The 17,994-nt window shown below is 47.9% G+C and overlaps 1 protein-coding gene across 1 annotated transcript in view; it reads right to left on the reverse strand.

Annotated features, from left to right (window-relative positions):
• Positions 1-17,994, reverse strand: part of ACCS (1-aminocyclopropane-1-carboxylate synthase homolog (inactive)) — a 293,968-nt gene that overhangs the window by 176,522 nt on the left and 99,452 nt on the right. Inside the window, 2 exon segments of the mRNA XM_085645812.1 lie at positions 1,731-1,808; positions 6,405-6,502. Coding sequence (XP_085501938.1) covers positions 1,731-1,808; positions 6,405-6,502 — 176 coding nt within the window.

Genomic DNA, 17,994 nt, shown 5'->3' on the forward strand with positions numbered 1-17,994 from the left:
CAATTCTACTTCTATGGGCTAGGCTTGCTTCCCGAGTGTTCCAAGTGGCCAGAGTACTCAGAGGCATACTTCGTGGAAGCACTGCTGCTGGATAGGTACGGGCAAGAAGAGGTCCTGGTCTGGGCCTAGGCATGGGGGAAGGGAACCATGCCTGAATCTGCTGATGAAGTGATAAAGGCAGGAGGGTACTCTTCAGTCCATGTATACGAGTTAGAAAGCCTAGGGGTGCCTGCCAAGGTAGGTATACAGGGATGTGGTATCAGTGGGTATCAGTACACCATGATGCCTGTGCTCCTTCCTGTGCAGCTGTGAATTACGGGAGAGTGCTGGAGATGTAGAAGTACTCCCTAGCTTGCTTCTTTTTGCGCTATTGTCTTTAGTCACCAACATAATTGCTGCATCCTTCTCAACAACCTCTTGCATTCTGTGGAAGTGGAACTCGACCACAAGAGAGGAAAGAGGACCCAGGAGAATTGAAATACACCCAGGGAAGAAGAGCATCTCTACTCCCCTGATGCCACCTCCCTGGAACCACAGATGATGGGTGAGATTAGGTAATATGAGCCACACTTTGGGAGGCAGGAGCGTTCCACATAGGGGCACTGTACCAATATTACCATGTTCAGAAGGGTTGGAGGTGGCAGGCTTGATGCCAAAGGCCAATGGTTGAATGGAACCATCAACCTCAACTTGTAGCTGGGCTTGATCCCAACAGTGAAATTATGTCATCAAAGCATTATTAGATATATTAGTGTTAGAATTGGATAGGTCTCCAGCTCTTCGCCAGGGAGCACCATCTGTGAAGTTTGTCCATCTGATCTGGTAGAATAAGTCGTCATACACCAGAGAAAAGATGACAGGCACACCCAGGCTTCAATACCGTGAAGGGTCATAAACACTCGCAGAATTCAGCCTTTTAAGGTTCAACACAGTGTCTGAGGAGATGCTTGAAACTAGGCCCAGGTTTGGTGCTCCTGTGCCTACCTAAAGAATTATAATAAACGTTTCCTGTGATACATGGTCTCCTTTGCTTTCTTTGAGAAAACTTGTCCAGATGGTCTCACACACACCCAACAGCACAGGCATCTACTGGGCATTTGTCAGACTACACGTGGCTTGAACCTTGATCCTCGAGGTTTGGACTGCCTGGGCAAAAGAAAGCGAAGAAGAAGCAAAACAACAACAATGAAATTGTGGTTAACCCCTTGGCTGCGGCAGGAATTCCGCCGCAGCGCTGGGGCGGGGGTTTGGGGGCACTACGGTGGCGCTGTGCTCATAACGGAACCACTCCGTCATGAGTCACGGTTGAGCTGTGCTCATGACGGAGTGGTTCTGTCATGACTCCGCCCACGGCGCTAATCGCCCGCACAGGCGGGGAATTAGCGCCGCGTGGGCGGAGCGGCCGCCAACGGCCGCAGCATGACGGAATCACTCCGTCATGAGCACACGGCACCCGTGGCCCATGACAGAGTGGTTCCGTCATGAGCAGGGAAGGGGTTAAAAGTCTACAAGGTGGAACTGATGACCACAATAAGAGGTTCAGTCTGCACTACTTTGCATAAAAAGGGAAAATATGCACAAAAGAAGGGGGCATCCCCCCACCTACATGTCAGACTTGGCGGTTCGACAGTTCCAAGATGTAGGTGAATCTTTTTAGCGTTCTACAATACCACAGATGTCTGGTACATCCTGCTCAATTCTTCTAAGAGTAACATGTAAAGCTCACTCACCTCGGATTTTGCTTTCAGTAAAGCTTTTTCCATCTTCTGGACAGTCAACTGAAATGGGCGAGAGGTTGTGTCGCTTATCTGTGTAAAAACAGAAGCACTCTGCATAAATATAACACTTTGTTGTAACAAGTAATGGCTCAGCAAAGATTGCAGTTGAAGTTCAAAGACTGACATTGTTAGAGCAGGTTGATAAGATGAAAGTGTGATTAGAAAGATATGAAAAGGTAACTTACTGTCAAAATGGCTCCAATGTATCAGTATGACAGACACACATGCATAACTGCTGCATTCTATGTAGAGTGGGGACAAAGTATGTGCACCCTGTGCAGCGTTTTTATAATCTTCTACCATTAAGGGTCCTCAAATACTGGTCCTGCTTGAGTTGACAGTTTTCAGTTTATCCATAGAAATAAAGCAATGAGAACTTTATAAAACATCCACATACTGCCCTCTCCCCAACCTTGTACTTACCAAGGTACGAGAAAATTAAGGTTCTGAGTAAATCAATAAACTTGCATTCTAACCACCATCACTCTGCGTCATTCACGACTATTCATGTCTAGTGTAGTAGAGTAAGATCTGCTTCTATGGTTACCCCCACTTTTTGCCTGGTGCTAAGCTGTTTTTGACTAGTCTGACTGGGATCCTGCTAATCAGGACCCCAGTCTCTCTGTCTTCTCCCATAAACTGTTATGACAAGTACTTAGGTACTTCCCAGATAGTATACTGGGGTGCCCCTATAAGTCCCTAATATATGGTACCAATGTAGCCAGGGCATAGGTACCCCAGAGGTCTCCCATGAGCTGAAGCATCTATTATGCCACCAATGGGCCTTCAATTGCAGCCTCTGTAAGTTGGTGTTAGCACCACTTACGAAAGATATACATTTCCTATATCTAGGGTCACTGCATTAAAACCTACATGTCACCTCTATAACAGGCCTTTGCAATACTGAAGGCAGGATGTTTGGTTCTAAGTGTGAGGGTGCCCGTGCATTAGCAGGACACCCCTACAGCCTACAAAGTCCATTCTCCCGGGATGTAAGCAAAGCAGCCATATACTATATAGAAGAGCACCGCCTAATTACTCGATGACCATCTCGAAAATGGCTACACCGAATCCTATCATATTTGGTATCAAACATGTTGGAATCATACTCGCACACTGTAAACGGTGTTGGAGGTATGATTCCAAGTACTGGAAGAGCCCTCCGTTAGGCTCTTAGTGCTCCCGATACCATGCTTCTAGACCTGGACAGCGCAACATGGCTGCTGCCGACCAGAGACACAAATCTGCCTTCCTGCTGCTGAGCCAAGCTTGAGCAGCGGAAGGCAGAACAATAGGTATCCTGTCCCAGACAGGATTTAGTGTTTTGGGGACGGGTGGGTGCGCTTGCCAGCGCCACTCAGTCTGCATGAGAAGCTCATTTGGTGCCTCCTCGCATAGTCCAGTTCAAACCAGCTCTGGGAGCCGTTGGCTCCACCTCTTTCGCGGAACTGGAAACACCCACTGTCCAGTTACTCCCCTGGGAGGGTCCCCCGAATCGTCCCAACCCTTTCCTCAGGATACTTAAGGGCTTACCTGTGGGTGGGTCCCTGGATTCGTCATGAAACATGATTCAATTCAGACACCACTTCAATTCCTACCATCTGGGCACCCTGGACTTCGCTGGACTTTGTTTGGGCTCAACTTCATCCCCCTTTCAGTCTGCTGCATTGTCTGTGCCTGTGCATCATACAAGAACCTTCCAAGGCCTGTGGGCATCCAAGACACCTGAAGGAATCTCCCTTGAAGTGAAGGAGTCCCTTCTCTGCATCTGCAGGCACCGCAAGTAGGCTGACCGGTCAGCTGATCCGGAGCTCCTACAGACTCCTAAAAGTTCAACAATACAAGTGGTGGTTCTCCACAAGTCCCAAGGCCTGCCCTGACCTGTCACCAAGTTTGAGGCCAGTATCCCTCGTGAGAGCCGCAGGAACTGAACCACTGTGCACCGTGTTGACTTGCTTTTGCAAAGGCTTGTTGGCTTCCTTCCACCAAGATCTTCGGGCTCCAAGTAGCCCCAACCTCAAGCATCGACAGTGACAAGAATCTTTGTCCACACAGCATTGCTTGCACCGTGGTCTGCATCTTTTGGTGAGCTGCTCGAGGTCCTCTTGTGAATCCAGTGCCTCCGGCCTTTGGGTGCTGTTGAGGGTCACCTTTGTTTCTTTTGGGCTCTACTGATTGCTTGGGGCCTACCCTGACTCCCATGCTTGTGGTGACATTTATCCTTCTTCGACATCCACGTTGTTTGCAGTTGCCAAGGCTGGTTGGTGCTCCCGCAGGACACCGACCCCTCAGCTCTCGACAACCGATGTGGGACAGCTCGTGCATAGCTCCTGGTCTTCCTCACCATCGCCTGGTCCTCACAGCTGCAGAGTCAAGGTCACCATCAACTCTCCTGCAACACCTGACATCGGTGGGCATTCGTCTGCCAGGTCTCCTGTTCACTCCAGAGTTTAATAGACTCTGTTCCCTCTGCTTGCAGGTATTTCTCATCCTGAATCCACCTTCGGATTCCACTGGACACTTTCTCCTTCTCCAGCAGCAGCACTTTCCTGAAGTCCTCCATTGGGTTCAACGGCAGTTTCTGACACCACCACACACCTATGCACCCAGCTTCCCTGGTGTAGGTAACATGGGTGCTAGGGTATCCACGGGTGGGGTGGCTCTCCAACCTTTTTTCTTCCACATGGTTTCTTCAGGGTCCACTGGGAAGAGTCCTTAATCTTTAAAATTGCAACCGCGACTTACACGTTGATTTGTACAGAGAATGCGGTTGTGTTCCCACACTGCACATGATCTCCATGGGGCTCCTATTCTCTCATCTTGGGTGCTTCCTTGGGTCCCCGGCTCTTCTATGTCCACTGGACATTGTCTTGACCCGAGTCGTGGTTCTTATACCACTTTCTTAGTATATGGTTTGCCCCTCTCCCGGGGTCCACTGTGTATTCAGTGTTATTTACGTGATTTCTATGCAAAGTATTGTGTGCATTGTGTTTATCTCCACGTAGGAGATACCTAAACGTGTTAGAGAATATTATATAATAAATACATATTTATATAAATACTTTGTGTGGCTCTTTTTCCTTTAATCTATACTTATAAGATTGCATTCTGGTAAAACAAGCTGCTTTACACTTCTTCTGGACTAAGCGTGAAGGCTGTTGTCCACAGCTACCACTTAGAGAGCTTTCTAGGGTTGTCTAAGACCTCTTAAAACACCATAAGGGTTGTCTGGACTGGTGCAGGGTGCCCACTTACATTAATGGACATCACATACCAGGCCAGCCTCTCACATCTAGGTAACTGGGTTATATTCACATGGATATGTATCCACTGTGAACTAAATTGAGGCTACCAGCACTGACCTCTAAGAGAAGCAAATTGACTAATTAGTGTATTATGACTAAAATGACTTAATATTAATAAAATGTCAAATTCCAAAAAGCAAGCATCCTAAGGCTCAGTGACTCTCTTCTACAACCACCATCAGGCTGCTTCATGCACGATGAGTGATGCCTACGAGTTATATTCACATGGAAATGTATGTATCCACTGTGTACTAAACTGAGGCTACCAGTACTGACCTCTAAGAGAAGCAAATAGACTGGTGCTAATTAGTCTATTATTACTAAAATTACATAATATTAATAAAATGCCAAATTCCAACAAGCAAGTGTCTTGAGGCTCAGTGACTCTTTTATACAATAACTACCATTCTTCACACATCATTATTCAAATGAGAACCTACGCATTTGTTATGTTATGTCGATTTGTAGAGTGTACTACTCACCCGTGGTAGGTGTGTGGTTCCCTGAGTTAGTTGAAGAGCCAGTTCTTCAGCTTCTCGCGGAAAACTAGAAGTGAGGAGGAGGCTCTTATATGTTGAGGGAGGTTGTTCCATGTTTTAGGATAATATGGGAGAAAGAGTGACCTCCTGCTCTTCTTTTGCAGATGTGGAAAGTGTGTGCGAGTGAGAGTGGTGCAGAACATAGGTGTCCGGGGGGTTGATGAACGTGTATGCAGCTGTTTAGTTATTCTGGTCTACTGTTGTGCATGGCTTTGTATGTGTGTGTGAGGGCTATGAATATGCTGCTCTAGTGAATAACGAGCCAGGGAAGCTTCTTGGAATGTGGTGTGATATGGTTGTGCCATGGAAGGTTGAGTATGAGTCTTGCTGTTGCATTCTGAGCGGTCTGGACTTTATGTAGGAGTTGTATGGAGATTTTGATTTAAAGAGTGTTGCCATAGTCTAGCTTTCTGGTGACAAATGCTAGTGTGACAGTCCATTTGGTGTTCTGTGGCAGCTAGAAGCATCTTGTCCACTGATAAAAATAGTTGTATGGAGTGGAAGGTGAGTCAAGGATTAAGTGCCTTTCATTTTGGGTTGATACCTACTCAAATCTTCACAGCTTTAATATGCCAATTCAATGAAGAGTTTGTAAATATGGACTTTTCAAAGAGCCACCTTCAATAAACTAATGGATGGAAGACTTTCTGGCATTTGTGGCCGGAATTTAAACCTGCTGGAGGTGATTTTGCAGTCTCCTGGCCTGTGCTTGAAAGATTCCTGTTACCTCTTTGGTGGTGGTGGTCCTATCATGACTGCAATGAATGGGGCATAGGTCATACCTTGCTATCTAAATGAACGTAAACCATCTTGACGTCACTATAGAGAAAGATGCTTTGTTTGATCCAGCCATAGAAGGGAGTGGCAATCAGCACAGCATCTAAAACACAACACAAGGAAGAAGGATCATTGATAAGAGAAATGCACACTGATGGCAGATCAATATATACACATTTATTATCATACAGATGATGTTTCAATATGTCCAGAGAAGACTCTATTGTTGTTTTCATTTCTTTTTAACATTTCATTAACATGTTCATACAATAAAAGAAGATAGACAAGAAGTAAAGAGAGTACAGTGGTATTTTGCATTTTATATGAGAAGCCAAACACACATTTGTAGATTTTATAACAGCAATGTGAAGGCATTGCAGATCAAAATCTCAAAAGTTAATTGGATAGTTCAGCTCAGCGAAATGTATCATTTATTGCAGTTGTGGAAAGTTTCCATAATTAGGTGGTGATGATATTCTTCTTGTGTGAGGGGAAAGGAGAGTGGAGAGAAAAGTGTCAGAAATAGGAATAGTGAAAAATGAATAAGTGAGGGGGGTTGGAGGGGGGGTAGGGGTGGGATATCCCAAGAGCATAATTGTGGGAGGAGGGTTTCTGGGTAGAATTCAGATCAGGAACAAGCGTAGTACTTTTTGTGTAAGTGTCTAAGGATAACTGTTAGAACTGGGGGTCTCTAGTTGGCAGAGATAGGTACCTTTGACCAAATAGGGACCCTTGCTTCTAAATCAGGGAAAGGAGATTACACAACTGGATAACCCCAGCTCACCCCCTTGGTAGTTTGGCACAAGCAGACAGGCTTATCTCACAGGCAGTGTGTTAAGCATTTGTGAAAACATACAGTAATACGGTGAAAACACTATAGATGGACACCACACAGGTTTTATAAAAATAAGTATTCTTTATATAGACTTAACACAAGACCACAAACGACAAAAATCCACAATACTGTACTTAAAATAGACTTATAGATGGTAGAAGCCACTTAGTTCAAGTTGATGATAAATGCGACACAGTTCTCACAAAACGACCTGGATGCGTAACGCAAAACAAACAAAAGGTTCACAGGGTTGGTGTTGCGTTGGTTCCTTGTTTCGGGGGAGATGATGCGTCGCGTCTCAATGCTTGCGCAGAGTATGGGGATGCGTCTTGGTCCTTACCGGAGAGGAGGTGATGCGTTGATTCTCGTACTGCGTTCCGGTTACGATGCGACAAGATGGCGCCTCAATGCGATGCAACAATCCGGTGCGATGCGATAAGATAGCGCCCTTGATGCGACAATGTAAAGACGATGCGTGCACGCCCACCGGCCATGTGGCGAACTCTGTAACTTTGGAGCCACGACAGGCCCTGCGACACGCTTCTCCGGTAATGCGACAGCGACCTCTGCGGCGGCGACACGCTTCTCTGGTGATGCATCGAGTAACAGCTTTGACGAAGGCACGCTTCTCTGGCGATGCGGCGGCGACCTCTGCGGTGGCGACACACTTCTCAGGCGATGCAACGGCAACAGCTGTGACTGCAACACACTTCTTCTCATTGAGTCACGCTTCCAGCTCCCAGCGACACGCAGGCTTCTGGAGACAGAATTCCCAGCAAGGAAATTCAGAGGGGAGCTGGTGGTGAAGTCTTTTGTCCCTGAGACTTCAGCAGGAGGCAAGCACAAGTTCAAGCCCTTGGAGTAATATTCTGCAAGATGATGAAAGTTCTTTGAAAGTTCCTTCTCCTCACCTTGGCACTGAAGACACCACTGTAGGCCAACCCAGCAACACAGCACATTGGCAGGGGGGCAGTCCAACTCCTACAGCTTCCTTGGTTCTTCTCCATGGCAGAGGTTTGTCTTGTTGTTCCAGAAGTGATCTAAAGTCTTGGGATCTGGGTCCCCCCTTTTATACACCAAAATCCTTTGTCTCTGAAGGCAGAGAGTGTCTGTAACTAGTCCAAACCAGTTCCGTGCAGTCCTGGAGCACTTTGTTTACAGGCCTTCTTCTTTTCTTTGACAGTGTGGGCCAGGGTAATCAGTTGCACCACAGGAGGTGGAGCCAGCATTGTGGATGGCAGGCACAGCCCTATTCAGACCCAGGTGCTACTCCTCCCACCACTCTACATGCAGATAGGTCTATTCAGCCTTGTGCTCACTCACCCTGTCTCCTGGAGCCCCCGCAGCCCCTGTCACTCACAAACCAGACATGGAATACACAACCTAGCAGAGGCAGGCTTGGATGGTTAGGTAAGAAAATACCTACTTTCTAAAAGTGGTATTTTCAAACACAGAATGTTTAAACCAACTTCACTAAAAGATGTTTTTATCATTCTGACTTCAGGCATACTAAACTCGAATTTCTACCTGGTTCCCTGAGTCAGTTAGGATTATAAGATGTTAGAATCAAACTGCCCATTCTGGACTATGAGAACTGGTAGCCTTGCAATAGCGAAAAACTAAAATGGCTGTAATTCACTATTAGGACATGCCACACACACCAGGGCGTGTCCTACCTTATACTTAAAATGCACCCTGCCCTTGTACCTACCTTAGGGGTGTCTGATATGAAGAAAAGGGAAGGTTTAGGGACTGGCAAGTGAAATGCACTTACCAAGTCAGCATGGCAGTACTAGACTGTACACAGGCTCTGCAATGGCAGGCCTGAGACACACTTTACAGGCTGCTTCTGTGGGTGGCACAACCAGTGCTGCAAGCCCAACAGCAGCATTTGATTTCCAAGCCCTTCGCACACATGGTGCACTGTGCTAGGGTCTGACAAGTAAATCAAATAACCCATTCATGGAGTCACTAATCAATACATCAATTTACAATAAAGAGAGCATATGCACTTTAGCACTGATCAGCAGTAGAAAAGTGCCCAGAGTCATAAAACCAGCAAAAACAGGTCAGAGAAAACGGAGGAGGAAGGCAAAAAGTTCAGGGATGACCCTGCAAAAAGGGCCAAGTCCAACAATAACCAAAGCAGTCTAGATTTATTGTGGTTGAAATTTTTGTTTCCAATATTGTCCGAGCTTCTGAGGAAGCATGCCCAGGCCCAGCAAGTGTGGTAATAAATAGATTGGAAGTCTTTTCCAATCACAAAGGATTGTTTTGACTCCTAACGTGAGTAGTAAGTCAAACAGTAGGAGTTCTGCCTAATTAAGTGAGTGGGGGGAGGTCAGTAGGAGTCAACGGTCTTAAGTATGTGAGGTTTTGGTCCATAGTTATTTTACAGTGGAATATGTTGTTTATGGTTTTGTTGATATCTTCCTGGTACAAATAGAGCAAAGGCCAAGGAAATAGCATGTGGTCGAGGTCACCAACCATGGTTAAGCAGCTCCAACATTTGTTCAAGTTTAATAGCCCAGTCTAAAGAGTTTGTCCGAGGTCCAGAAGGTTCTATTTAGCAGCCAGTATTTACACTGTGAGATGGTGAGGGAGATTTTGAACTTAGTAACATGTTTCCATATTTGTGACCAGTTTTTCTCGGCAAGATGAGTGTAGCCTTCTTTAAGGAAGGAGACTAACAATCTGTTTTGAGATTTTTGTATGGCATTAGGAGTGTGTTTGTGAAGGATTTGCAGGTAATGAGATGCATCTGCAGCTTGTTTCTTTAGAATGCTTGCCTTTTGTGGGTTTAGTAAGGATTGATTACGGTTAATCGAAACTCCGAGTTTGAGGAAGGTGTAAAATTCCATGTCAGGGATGTTGAAGGATTTTTGTAGGAGAGAGAGAAGGGAATCAGATTGGCTCTACTCATCACATCTTTAATGTATAAAATGTTATGCGATGACCAGGTATGCCAGTGGAGGATTTTACCGTCAATTTGTATTAGTGGGTTGTGCCGTAGGAGGCGTAGAAAGAGTGTTTACGTTTGACAGTGCATTTGCTGTCCCGGTGTTTTACTGCCAGGATTGTGTCCCTGATTGAACTTGAGATTTGTAGAGGCTTAAACTGCTTCATTGTGATAGCAGCTAGTGGTGTGAACGACGAGAGCAGACCTATCTGCTGTCTGTCCAGATAGATGGGGGAGCAGAGGGTTTGGGTAAATCCAATGTATAGCTTGTTTGAGTAAGCAGTAGTAACTAAATCCCTCATCAAATCAATGCTTTTTAATTGCAGGTCAGCTGTAAGGCATGCTGCTGATATTGCTGACCTCACACTTAGGCTAGAACTAGACCTCCTAATCTTAACTGAAACTTGGCTCAATGTCATTTCCTCACCAATTTTGGACATTTTGTTCCCCCCGAATATGACATGATCAGATTGGATAGACCTGTTGATGATGGGGGCGGCAAGCGTGCATCCTTCGTTCAGTTCTCACCCTGACACATACACAAACTGCTCTGATGTCACCTGTGAACACCTGAACATCGAAATGTCTTCCTTGGGGATTTCAACTAATACTGGAACATCGCAAATGATCCACTACTGTGCACCTTCAAAGCTTTCCTCTACAGCCTAAACTTCACCCAGTCCAGCAATGGACCTACCAACAACAAGGGCTCCACCCTCTCATTTCTCATTTTGGAAAGAGTGCTGAATAGACAAGGACAACCTCGTAAGGCCAAAGAATGGTCTCGAGATCTAAGGAACATCAACGTAAATGATCTAGCCTACATTAGTAATAACCTACTTCCTCCTTTCCCTAACTAGATAAATCTGGATGACCTACTGAACATTATATCCACTCCATGACAGATATTTTTTTGACTCAATTGCTCCAAAGCAACTCAAAAGGATTCCCAGCAAACTTTCTAAACCCGGGTTCAATTGCTCCCTTAACGAGGAATGATGCAAACTAGGCTGGCAGAGAGATCATGGAGAAACTCTCCTTCCATAACAAACCTCAAGCAGCTCAACCACGCCAAAAACAGACTGAAAAAACTTTTCAAAATCATCAAACAAGCTAACCACTCAACTATCCAACACTCTGCACTCAAGGACTCAATCCCTAGCAGTGAGAAGTTTTCTGCACACTTCATTGAAAAGACAAGAGGGGATATTCTCAAGAACGTGTGTCCATCGTAAATTTAGCTTAACACAACTTTGCATATCGCCGTCTATCACGGGAAAACAACGCCGTGTTAACGTAGTATTCTCAACCTGGTGGCACCATGCGATAGTCCCACTATAACGCATCAAATGACCGCGTTAAAATCAACGCAACGCCGTGAAAATGCGAAACGTGAATAAAGTTGTGATGAGGCCAACCGCAATACAAAAATCAGCGATCACCAGTGTCAGGCCTGCAATTCCCACGCGTCATCCGGGAAAATGCACTTTAAAAGCTGAACAAGAAAAACACACCATAAACAAATTAACTGCGTAGCAACATGGATGCACCCGGAACGAGTGCCCAGGTCAACGCGAACCCCACAAGCCTCACAGACCACCTGTAAGGAACCTCGGGGTCGGGTAAGGCCATTGAGAAGAGGAAGAGGAAGATGGGGGACAGTCAGCATGACAACCGGATCATCAACACGGAGGTGATAGAACACTAACAACAACTGTCCATCACCTCCACCGTGTCATTGGCAACACAGATGGAAAAATGGCATTCCATCGTGAAGGCAGTCGGAGTGTCGAGGAGGCAAAGATGCGCTGGCAAAATGTGAAAAGCAAAACCAAGCAGAAACCCGCTGCCAACAGGAAGGCAGCAACGGCGAATGGAGGTTGGGAGTCCTGCACCACAGGAGGAGCTGGAGCAAATGGTGGCCACAGTCATCAGTGTGGAGATGGTGCAAGGAGTCGGGAGTCTGGACGCCGCTCGACATGACCTGACACAACATCAACAGGGTGAGTAACAAACAGGAACGGAGGGGGTAAGGGAGAGACGGGCACAATGGCACACATGCACAATGACGTGTAGCACACTGCACACCCACAATGACCCTGGGTCATGTCCCTGATCCACGTGGCACACTACAGCACACATACAAACATCAAGTAGGCCCCCGTCCACCATGTGACCTAAGGGGTCCACCCACACATCGTCAATTCCACAACACACACATGCACCCGTGCAAAACACAGCATAGATGAATATGTGAGAGCCACACTGACAATGCAAGTGACACCACATGATGAGCAGAATGGTTGGAGTACAATCACCATGAAATTGTGCACGCCACAACACTGAGGTGGCTGAGTGTGGACCACATCTGGAAAGGAGCAGGTCACACTCTGACACATCCATGTGCACAAACAACAACAACAACGTCAACAATACATCTGCAGACAAATAATGCACAAGAGTTCAAAAACCGTCCAAAAGCACAAATGATCCAAGTCGCCAACATCACAGTACCTTAAAAGCACAAAAGCCAAAGGCACACTGCCTCCAAGGAATAGGGGGCAGCAAAATCACAGCTGCAGGTGCGACTCTCCCACAATGCAGCACACACGCATAGCACTGACAGCACAACCACATGGACGACAATGTGGTACACAGTGCAACACTTACACTGCAGAACAGAGGACACAACTGGGTCCGCTTGTGCGTAGGAAATGGCCAATCACATCTGACATAGCAGGAAACTGTGAGATGAAAATATACGTGTACAACCTCACCTACATGATGTATAACAAATGTCCACTGTCCCACATCAAATAGTCAGCCCCTCCCAAACAGTCACAATGTACATTGTCATCCAGTCTGTATGTAAACTTTAACAATGCGTCAACATACATGCCAACACAATGTCAACAAGCATCTCCCCTTCACATTGCAGAGGGACAAACAACACCTCCAGCAGAGCAGACCAGACAACTCTAGAGTGATGCTGAAGAGGACCTCCACACTTCCGACACCGACGCCCTACAACAGTCCATGGACATCTTAGGCAATCGACCACCAGGAGCAGGGCAGCACCGCTGAATCGAGGATACCCCACCCCCTGCACAGACAACACAGCTGGACGCACCCACCACCCCGGCTAGCTCCCAGCAGCCCACAGAAGAACACATCGCATTCCAAGGCCAGGTGTCAGACTGCCAGAAGGGGGTGACCGAACATGTGCGGGTGGGGTACTACCTTATGGAAGCTGAACTAGATCACATCCGTGGGTGTCTAAGTCCCATCGGGGACCACCTACACTCCTCAACAAAGACCCACAATGTGACAGAGACACATGCCTTTGCACATTTTCAGTACTGAGCCACACCCAGAGCCACAAGATAATCATCCACACCCCCATGCTGGACTGGCATACGCCGGGCCAGTTCACTCCTCTTACATATTGAGTGGGGACGACAAAGCTACATGTGCAAGGTCTCACCCGCTGCCTGCAGTGACATGGCTGCGTGCACTGTACACGGCACAATATAATGTAGGGCCCGGGGCCCTAAGAAATACATCATGAGCACAGGGACACACTCAAATAGTTTGTTGAACTGGCTACGGGCATGTGCGCTCGACACCTTTATTGGCATGGTCACATGTACAGTGACGCATGTGCTGGATGTGTGTGGGGTGAGTGTAAGCCAGCCCTCATGGAGTCGTTGGTGCTGACAACAACTTGAACAGTGATCACAATTAAAGCGGAAACAGAAAACACCAGCATAACAGAAACAACTGTGAAGCATCAAGGTGGTAGCCGAGGAAAGTACAGTGTCCACCCAACATGCAAGCAGAATGGTCCATGATTTGTGGTGCACTGAATTAGTGGCACCTGAAGAGCTGAGCAGGGTATCAAGCTGATGATGGCGCCCACGACAGGTGTGAGCAACTCTGATAGACTGGCAGTAAGACACTTCCGACTCTGGCATCTGTTGTTTGGAATTGGTCCTGGCGGTGGTGGCGTGTGCATCCTGTGGTGATGCGACGTCCGGGCAGGTCAGGACTCGGTTTGATGTGTGAGCCCAGGTGCACCGCAGTTGAGGCCAGAGGCAGTGGACAGCACAGGGCCACAGACACATGGCCTTGAAGACCCCCAGTCCATCGACCCAGAGGCCATCCAATATGCTATCAGACAGGAGCCATCACTTGAGCTGCACAGAGTTAGTGGCCCCGGATGCACTGCGGCCGGCACAGGCACACCGCCACGGGACGGTGACTTGCGGTGCAGTGAGATAGGGCCACACGAGCTGAGCGGGTCCTCGTCAATGTCGAAGGTAAATGTAGCGGAGGTTTGCGGGGGACAGTGAAAGGTGTCCTCCAGGGCATGATACACAGGGCAGAAGTCGGCCGGAAGCGGCAAATGGAGGAGGGGAATGCTACAGCCTCGTTTTTGCCACAAAGTCAGTATCACCGACATGATAATGAAGACAACCCCCAGTCCATAGACTCGGTCACCACCAAAGTTCAACCAGAAGGTGTTCATGGATGTCGGGGAACAGACTTATTGGCACCGGAGCTGAAAGGGGATGCAGTCTGCGATGAGGCCAGTACAATGACATTAAGTCTGCCATAAATAAATCATGACTGAGTTCCCAATGTTTGACCTACTCGACCACAGTGTATGTCAGAGGCAGCGGTCCACATGGGCCCACAGACACGTGTCGGGATGCTATGCACAGAGTTGCTGGCACCAGATCGAAAGGAGTACAGTGACATAAAATCATCCTTAAAGGGTTGTACCCTGCCATTGCATAATCAAGACTCAGTTCCACATGTGTGGCCTACTTGACCGCTGTGTAGTCCAGAAGCAGCAGTTAGCGCGGGCCAACCGCTGTCCAGCAAGCTCCTCTGGAACTCTAACACATGACGTTGAAATGGCATGTGGGGATGACTTGTGGTTGACGGAGGTAGAAGCACCAGAGCCGAGCGGGTGTTTAGCCAGCAACTATGCCGTGTCCTGCCTTGTATGGACTGGATTGGATTGGTGTGAGGCCTGCTGGACCGCAGTGTAGGCCGAAGGCGTAGTCATCAAGGACCCACAGACACGTATGGTTGGGACGCCATGCACATGCTCTGTGTCACCACATCGAAGGGAGTATAGTTTATTTAAACTCAGTATTGATATGTGTACTCGGCCATTGTATAATCAAGACTCAGTTCCAAATGTGTGACCTACTTGACCGCTGTGTGGGACTGAGGTAGCGGTCAGCAAGGGCCCACAGCCACGTGTCGTTGGCCCGCGATGAACAGAGTTAGTGACACCAGAGCAGTTGTCGGCAGTGTTCGATCACCTCCGTAACGATGATCCTTTTCTCCTCCGGACTGAACCGCGTCTTCCTCTTACTCGTCTCCTTGCGTACAATGGTATGAACTCTGCCATTACATAATCAAGACTCAGTTCCAAATGTGTGACCTACTTGACCATAGTGTAGGCCGGAGGCAGCGCTAGAGAACGTCAACGAGAAACGAGTGAAGCGGGCCTGTGTCTCTGAGGCCGTGATTTTCTGAGGAGGCTGCCAAGGTCGCGGGCCTCAGGCTTGGGACTCGGGACTTGCACCGGCACATGGTGGGCCCTCTTTGACACACCACGGTGTCGGCTGGTGAGCAGTGAGGCCTTGCTGCACAGGGGCGGGCATGACGGGTTCGGGGGCCCAGCGGCCCGGGGTGCAGCAGGCGCACAGGATCGCAGGCCACACCGCTCACGGCAATGGCCTCTTGGCGGGGTGGGCGGGGCCGCCCTGGCAGACACATTGGGCATTCCGGAAGAGAACCATGCCCAGAGCTACGTGCTTTTTATTCACACCCCTACGCTGACCTGGCGTATGCAGGGCCAGCCCACTGCGCACACCCTTATAGGGGGGGACATCACAAGCTACATTTCTGCGATCTTCTCCACTGGCTGGGGTGACATGGTTGCGTCCACTACACTCCAAACACCAGCCGTGCATGTAGACATGGATATGTCTGTGGTCTGCATAGTGCAGTCTGTCCAGCATATCTCCGCCACACTTGGCATTGTGTACATTCTCATTCATGGGTCACTTGCATCCTTCGCACATGCCTGGTTCCCACCTCTCCCCACATTCTGCTATTGTGTGGCTGAGGTGCCATGCCGTTGATGACTCATGTACATGGCTCACCAAGGTTGCCACAGTAAGTTGTGATGTTGTGTCTGGTGGGTGGGCATGTTGTATGTGATTTTGTGACGTGTGCATTGCCAGAGTTGTGAGTTGCATGATTGTGGAGTTGAGGTGTGTGGTGTGTTCATTTGGTTCTTGCCAACGAGCAGTGCATTCCCATAGGTGCCATCCTGGAAGAGCTGGTTGATGTTGGACTGTCGGAAGATGAAGGAATCATGCACACTGCCTGGGTAGTTGGCTACGACATTGGTGATGAGTCCCCGGTGGTCCACTATTGCCTGCACATTGATGGAATGCGTGTGCTTTCTGTTGCGGTAATTGTGTGCAGTGTTGGCAGGGGGCACAAGTAGGACATGTGTGCAGTCGATTGCCCCCAACACGTGCGGGAATCTAGCTATGGCGTACAGTCCTTGCTTGGTCTCTAGCTGTTCCTGCGCATTGAGGGGGACGTATAGGTACTGGGGGACCTAGCTGATGATGGCATCCAGGACAGGTGTGAGGAACTTGGATGGGGCTGGCTGTGAGACTCCTCCGACTCTGGCAGTTGTTGGTACCGTCAGCCTGTGGGCAATGATTTTCAGGATGTGGAGGATGGTTGGCCTTTTGAGCCTGTAGTGGGCATTGACATTGTCTGGTGTTGGGTCTTTGAGGCTGGTGCATTTCCTGAAGGCCCGTTGTCTTCGTCTACGCTCCCACTGTGGTGGCTGTGGTGGCGGTGGGTGTTGTTGCCCTATCGGGGCTCCGGGATGCATGGTGAGTGGCTCCATGGCATCTGTTATTCTTCATGTGTGGCTCTGGGCTGGGCTCCCTTTGATGATGCAGGTTGTCATCCGACTTTACACCAGGTCAGAGCAAGTGTTAATTTCCTGCTGCTAACGCGCCTTATTGCCTGTTTTGTGGTCTTAGCGCCGATGTGGCTGGTCGTTGAGAATGTTGAGGTGTGGTGTTATCACGAATTTTTGCTCGGGAACGCCTACTCTGCATCTCATTAGCGATAGTTGCTGGGGTCATCCGTGGCGATGTTTTTTGCGGATGCTTTCACAGGAAAACTGGTGGGATCGGATGTTAGCACCAGCTTGTGAATGGGGCGATACATTTATCGCGACTTTGGCTGCGATAAAGTGCCGATAACTCAGCGATGGCTCCTTGAGAATATGCCCCAAGAAATTGTGAATAAGAACTGAAACTCACCTCACCAACATGCATTACTATACCCAGCCCACTCCCTCTCCATGGCTACGGATTATACTCCCAAAAATAATGTGTTGTGGAATACCTTTATATTACCAGATGATGCAGAGCCACTCAAAACTCATACTTCATTAATACCTACAAATCATTTCAATGATCCTCTGCCCTTCCAAGTTCTTCAAAGCGCGTAGATCTTCCATTCTCCCACTCTGGTCTAAGATTGTCCATCCCAAAGAAGCCAAATGTAGACTTAACTGATCCTAACAACTTCCGGCCAATTTCTAATATCATGAATTTAGCTAAACTACTTGAGAAATGCATACACACACAACTCTGTAATCACATTGAACAGTTTCAACTCCTTGACAAACACCAGTCGGGCTTCAGATTAGGACATGGCACCAAAACTGCTCTAAAACACATTG

Source organism: Triturus cristatus, chromosome 3_1, assembly GCF_964204655.1.
Source record: "Triturus cristatus chromosome 3_1, aTriCri1.1, whole genome shotgun sequence".
Taxonomy (NCBI): Eukaryota; Metazoa; Chordata; class Amphibia; order Caudata; family Salamandridae; genus Triturus; species Triturus cristatus.